The sequence below is a fragment of the Antrostomus carolinensis genome, unplaced genomic scaffold, assembly GCF_000700745.2.
Source record: "Antrostomus carolinensis isolate BGI_N321 unplaced genomic scaffold, ASM70074v2 scaffold55247, whole genome shotgun sequence".
Classification (NCBI taxonomy): Eukaryota; Metazoa; Chordata; class Aves; order Caprimulgiformes; family Caprimulgidae; genus Antrostomus; species Antrostomus carolinensis.
In genome coordinates, this window is record NW_010327751.1 from 1 (window position 1) to 7,091 (window position 7,091).

At 41.0% G+C, this 7,091-nt stretch overlaps 1 protein-coding gene across 1 annotated transcript; it reads left to right on the top strand.

The window, feature by feature from the left end:
* Positions 1-487: 487 nt before the first annotated feature.
* On the top strand, positions 488-5,638 carry GRPEL1 (GrpE like 1, mitochondrial; the record flags this gene model as incomplete). The annotated part of the gene is made up of 3 exons (XM_010171966.1): positions 488-656; positions 2,115-2,196; positions 4,571-5,638. Coding segments are annotated over 3 exons (598 nt in total), but the record flags the coding sequence as incomplete, so codon positions are not given.
* Between the last annotated feature and the right edge of the window lie 1,453 nt (positions 5,639-7,091).

Genomic DNA, 7,091 nt, shown 5'->3' on the forward strand with positions numbered 1-7,091 from the left:
CGTGTTTGTGGTTCGGCAGCGGGACGCGGCGGTGCCATGGAAGGGCCTGTCTCTGCTCGCTGAGGGGCCTCAGCGGCAAACCGCTGTCCTCCGCGTTTGCTGGCAGGCTGGTGCGGGTGATTGCATCACATCAACGAGACCCGCTTCCTGATAGCGCACTGTGCCGAACACGAGCTGGTATTCCCCTGAAAAGTGCTGCAACTTTATGAACTGACTGCAATGGACACTCACGAGCTGCTGCCCAGGGGTTGTTATCGTGCAGCAAAGTTTTTTTTTTTGCAGTAGTTTAGACGGGTTAAGTTCAGTTACTTCGATGAGAGGGTCTGCAAGCAGTTTTCACAGACCTAGAATTGTTGTATTAATTTGTGCTTTAATGTGAGAACCTTGTAGATGTTGATGTGTCAAATAAAGTGTCCAGTATACCCAGAAGATGCCAATATCTTACAAAGTAAGCAGCTGATTAATACTGTCCACATTTTTGTCTCAGGACTTCTCCACGACTGCTTTGTGTAGCGACACAACAGAAAAATACTGGCCAGAACTTGGAAGAGGACCAGGGTCAGAGCCAAAATGAGCAGAAGGTTGAACCCAGCTCTGCTGAAAAACTGCTAACTGAAGAAAAGGCAAAACTGGAAGAACAACTAAAAGAAGTTACTGTAAGTGTCTTTTGGTCGTCAAGTTGCAAACCTTACAGACTGCATAGCTAAGAGGTTCTCAGTGCACAGTCTGGACAGGGTTTTGTGACTGCTGTTTGGTTGTTGAATGAAAACCTGTAATTTGATGATCTCTTTAAACTTGAGAGTAGATGTACTGTAAGACCCGAGAACTTAGTTTCACTGACTTCAGTTCACTTAGGTTTTGCTCAGCAGAGACATTTTTGGAAGCCCACTGAAGGGTTTGAGTGTGTCTGATTTGATTGTGTATTTGTTTGCGCTAAGAGCAGGCTTTCTGGAAAGAGCTGCTGACTTTTCCAAAGGTCAGAGTTAATGGTGCTTAGCTTTTATATAATAGTGTACTTATTACATGCTTAGAAAGTGGGAGTTTCCAACTTTCTCTGTTGGAGAGCCCTTCAAACACAAGGCTGAAGCATCACATTCCCTCTGTCTGGCCTAATGTATCTTGCATTCTGTCCCATGCATGACTTCAGCAGAGGGTGAAGAATGCCCTGAGAGGTGGGAGGAGTGGATCAGAGGTGTTGCTTTTTTGGATGAGTGCTTTATATAAAATGGCTTTCTAGAGCATTTGAGAGATAGCCCAGAACCTTCTACAGAAGCAGCACCTATGGATCATAAGTGGACTGAGTTTTGTCTCTGTTGTCCTTCCCAAACCACGGAAGGACAAAACTGAGACGTCATTTAACATCTCTGCTGGCAGCATTTGCTCTTGGCTACCTAATGTGGCTCTTCAGTCAACTCATTGACTATTTTTATTGTTTTGAGATTCTTCACTAGCACATGAAGGTCGAGCATATTGAGAGTGGAAGCCCAGCATGGAGTTCTGGGTTAGGTGCTGAAGCCCACAGCCTGAACTGCCTGAATTTATTGAATTTAATTCTTAGTACATCTGCTGCTAGGTGGCCATCTTGCTAGGAACAGACCAGAACAACCTGAACAACAGAGGAGTTAGACTTCCTAGTTTGTAAAGTCTGAAAAAACTGGAGGACACTGTGGTCTGTATGGAGAGGGCAGAGATGGTCTGAAAGTCACAGCTGGGTTGAATCTTGTTTGCCGTGGTGTCAGAGTGCCTTATGACTGATGAAAGGGCTTTCTGGGAACAAACATGAGAAAAAGCAGAAATCTCTGATTCATAAAACTTGATATATCCATTGAGTTAAACATTTCTTCCAGCTAATCTGTTTCAAATACTGAGAGTCTGGAAACATCTTATTTCCTTTCCTTCACTTCTCACTTGACTGAAGTGAAGCAAACCTCTGCCTTGGTAGGAAGGATGCTGCCATAGTTGGCACGTTGCCTTCCAATTACTCTTTAGATGATGGGTTTAGGCTCTGTAACTGTTTAAAATGCCGTTTTCTACTGAATGTGCTGTTTTGAATTATTGTCAGCTACCAGCCACCAGGAATGAAATCTCTTCTGTTACTGGTTTTTCTCCTTTAGGACAAGTACAAGCGCGCCTTGGCAGATGCAGAAAACGTGAGGCAAAGAAGCCAGAAACTGGTAGAAGAGGCAAAGTTGTACGGTCAGTGGAGGCTCCTTTTGTGTGTACTCATAAGACCCAGGTGTGAAATGCAGAGCCAGGAGCACTGAGCTGGCTGGCCCACGGTTCTGACAGTTTGTACTTCAGTGATTCTGGCTGCTTGGTTAGGAAACACATTTGAGGCAGGCAGGTTTGAACGGCTCCTCACTCTGCATCGGAATTGTAATCATCTTGCTGGACAAGGGCAAGACTTAAACTGCTAAAGTCAACAACTTGATTTAAGTTCTTTAAATCTGGCATCTGATTCCCTACAATAAGTACTGCACTATTAGATTTTTTCAATGAGGTTTGCAGCTGAATTTTGCCTTTTTCATGCACTTTGGTTTTGGAACTGACTGCAAAAAATTGAACCAAGAGCACGGAAAACCAGCTTTCCTTCTGGTTTGGGTTTTTTTTGTTCTTGGTGTTTGTTTTGGGTTTGGTTCTTTCTTGGGATTTTTTTGTTTGGGATTTTTTAGCCTTTTATATTTGAGTAACTTTTCTGTTCTCTTGAAGGCCATAGCTTTCAAATAGAAGTAATACATTCAGATGACTGGATTCTTTCCAGTGGTAGGAAATGTACAATCGCTGGCTGCAAGGAGTGCTAGAAACACGTGTTTCTTCAGGAGCAAGGCTACTGACATCTGATTTAGCTTTTTGTCAGGTCAAACACAACTCTGTAAAACAGAAATTGTATGCAAATACTGCAGCAGAAGAGTGCTATATCATCTTAGTGTTTGACTGTCACTCTGGCTTGAAAAATGAGTTGCCCTTTTTTGCCACACACTATGCACAGCTGTTTCATTCTGAATACAGACACTTTAATTTCTGAATACAGGCTCTTCAGTTAATGTGTACTGCAAGAAAAAGCATTTCTTGGTTACAGGGTTATTCTTGTACCGTTTCCGTGGGTGTTTGAATGCTTCATCCTGAACCTGATTTTCAATAAACATTGTTTCACTAATATGCTACTTAGTGTAGAAGGACTTATGTCTGAGCTCAGAGATGCTACAACAGAAACAAATATTAAAATAAAATTTTTGAATAGATAATCTGCATGATTGTAAGTTTTATAATTCATATATGACTGCTTTTTCTGTTGAAGGAAGAGAAACTAATTGCTGAAACTTGCATAAATTCAGAGATGCACTCACAGATACCTTCAGAGATAACTTATGCAAAAAAACCCCAAACCAAAATATACCACCTTTTGAGAGGTTGGTTATTTGGTTTGATCCAGATCACCAGAGAACTGGTTAATATATGTTTGGGACACTTCAGCCCTAACCACAGTTTTAGTTTTAATTTAAAACCTTGATTAATTTTTTTCATATTTTTGGAACTACTTGGACACTGTTAGTTACTGTTTTATAAAGAGCTCGAGTCTCTGTGGAGCTGTGCAGTTGTTGAAGTGACTCTTTCCTGAGAACTAGCAGATCCCTATAGATCCTGCACGGTGTTTCCATAGTTCTTTTTGTTTAAACCAAAGACTTGTCCTTTGGTAATGCTCATATCACTTACTTCTTGGTAAAGAAAAATCTAAAATGTGAGCTAGAATTAAAAAGGCTGTCGGGGGAAGGGAAGAAAACAAAAAACAACCAACAAGGCTACCAAAATGCAGTGCAGTTTGTCACTGGCTTACCTCTAAGTAGAATATGTTATTCTACTGAATCTTTTTGAGTTTCTGTGATCTCTAGGGACAGTTTGCCTTAAGTGAGGTTAGTTGAGATTGTTTCAGTGTGAGCTGGAGAACAGCTTCAGGACACAGACTGTTGTTGGCTTAGGAATTGCTGCGCCTTCGCACGGCACAGCTTCTGACTCTGTAAAAGTGGTTTTTAGTGGGAGAGAGAGGTATGGGTTCTTTTCATTCAAGGAAGAATCCCTGTTCATCTCTTGGACTCCTTATCAGGCTGACTACATGCTTTTTTTTCTGCAAATATTTTTAGCATATCGGATTAAACCTTAGAAATAGGGCAACGTGATGCTTTGAACTTTAGTTGGATCCCAGGATGAGACACACCTGAGGAAATTACAGTAAACCATCTGAAGGTTTTGGTAACTTTGCTTAGAATTTTAACTGTTAATTTCAGGTCATCAGCAAAGCTTTAGCTCTTTTAAGTTGAAATGAATTTTTTTCCCATAGCAATAGAGGAGCTGGTGTGGATTGCAAGGCATCTGTAATAGTTCTGTATCATCAAGTAAAATTGGGAAGTACGTTTTACCCCAGAGGTGTAAAGTATCATGTATCTTGTTAAAAATCTGAGTAAGTTTATTGCTGTAGGTTTCAGGGTTGTGGGATTTGGTTGGTTTTTTTTTCCCCAAAATGTTTGTTTCCCTCAGTGGACTAATCCCAGTCCCTTCTCTCATTTCTTTTTAGGGATTCAGAGCTTCTGTAAGGACTTACTAGAAGTTGCAGACATTTTGGAGAAAGCAACAGAAAGTGTTCCAAAAGAAGAAATCAAGGATGAAAATCCTCACCTGAAGAGTTTATATGAAGGTCTTGTTATGACAGAAGTACAGATTCAAAAAGTGTTTAAAAAACATGGCCTGCTGAGACTGAATCCTGTTGGAGCCAAGTTCGATCCCTACGAACACGAAGCGTTGTTCCATGCTCCCATGGAAGGGAAGGAGCCCGGCACTATTGCGTTAGTATCCAAGATTGGCTACAAGCTGCACGGGCGTACGCTGCGGCCTGCCTTGGTGGGTGTTGTGAAAGATGCTTAGCTGCTTAATCTGAGAATTTAAAATGCCATACAACTATTAAACAGCCGGATGGTTTTTCTCTTACACCATGCTTTCCTCATTCCTCTGCCCCCAGAGAGGTTTAAATAAACTGGTTGAGGTCTCCCAGTGAAAGTGAAGCCTACCAATGAAATTCTCCTGCTTCGTGGCCTTCACTTCAGCACCACTGTTCCATAAACTCTCTTCTTAAGTGTGAAATACAAGAGCCATTAAGCCCCCTAATGCTTTAGATTAGATAACATTTTGTACAACTGTTGCCACTGAAGGTGCATTCAATTGAAAGGAATGAAAATGCTCACAAGAATTTTTGAAATTGCACATTTATCACTATGTGTAGATTGAAAATCCAAATAGTGGTTCGAACACTTTTGTTTTGTAGAATCTGACATTGCAGAAGTGGGTGAAGTGGTACAAATAACTCATTTTCTGCAAGTGTCCATCGGCTTTTACCCACTGATGTGATAAATGCCCTTTTTGTCTATTCAGAAACAATCTCTCAACAACTGAAATTTAAACCTTTGTGAATTCTGACCTGTAAATAAAAGGCAGTGAAGAGTAGACATCTTTTGTAACTGTTCAATCCTTTTTGTTCTACAGCAATCTTGATGCAAGAAAACCATCTAATACTTGTATGGCATTGAAGAACCCATAGAATTTATCCTATCTCTGGATTTTTAACTTAATATTGTATAAATTGGTTTAAACAATTGTAACTTTACAGTCAGTTTGTTATGCAAACTGTAGTTACAGCCCTGCTGAAAGCCATAATGCCCAAAGAAGAGAGTAGCTGAGAATTTGGCATACACTGTCTTTTAGAATGACTAAATCATTGCATGTAAGTGGCTCAAACAAAAACATGAAGTTAGTTTCATCTGTTTCTTGCATTTACTCATCTTAGATCTTAAGCTGCAACAGAACTTTTCCCATATGCAGCTCTTGCAATGTCTAACTCCACCTGCTGCTCCAGTCCTGCAGAATCAGGCCAAAATACAATCCGTGATGAACTGAATGCTTTGTCCTACATTTGTCTGGTCACCTGGACAGGAGCAGATGGAACTTGGCAAATTGCACAACTAACAAAAGCATTTGTCCTCTTACCTCCTCAAAGCCCATACGTTTAACACACAGGACACAAACATCAAACTTACACATGTTTGTAGGACCTGGTAAGCAGTAAGTACTTCTGAATCCCTCACCCTTGTTTCTGGTTGTTTGGGATTAAGGAGATTCTTACCTTAAGGTCAAATACTGACTTTTGGTGCTGGTTCAGATGCAGAGTCACCAACCCCTTACTGAGCACTACATCTGCTCCTGGTGAGAAGTGGTTACTTGTTCTTTAAGACTTTTATTCCCAGCACTGGTTTGCCTCATGGGAATCGGTTAACTAGGAGCAACCCAAGTGCATACTACTGCTTGGGGACTAGTCCTGGATTCATTCATTTTTTCCTCAACTCTAAGAAAGAAAGTCAATGCTTTGACTGGACAGGGAAGGGGGAATAATTTTTGGTGTGTAACACACTACAGTGTTTTGGTTTTTTTTTAAACTAATCAAGTACAAAGATGAAAATGCCAAGATTGAGTGTAAAACTACAGAAAAAAAGGGGATTCCATATACTTAAGTTGAATTTGGAAGTAACTTCCTCCTCTCCGGGTTACAGCACGCTGTAGCTGTGTGAGTAGGACTGAAGAAACAGTTTTGTTGCACTTTGATTGGAACCTGTGCTCAACTGATACACCCTAAAGCGACCAGGGTGGATTTATAGACCTCTTAAGAACTGTCATACGTCATTCTGCCCCTCTCCCCCAACCCCTCTGGATCTGAACTAAATCTAATAACTTCATTAGTATAGCTGTTTTTCTAGTAGGGCAATTAAAACAAAGGGACAGCTTCTTCCCTGGCAGATGAAGATTTTGTTAGTGACCTTCTCAGCACCTCACACAAACTGTCTTGTTTGGACCATATTACTTCATTCAGAGCGTTCTTAAACACAAGCTATTGTTAAATGTTCAGCACAAGACACAAACTCGTATCTTTAAAGCTGAGTGAATAACCGAGTGTCTCATTGAAGTGGTTCCTCTCCCTGAGCCTGCTCTTTCAGAGGGGTTCAGCATGGAGAGCATCAGTCTTTACTGAGAGCACAACCCACCTGAGCATT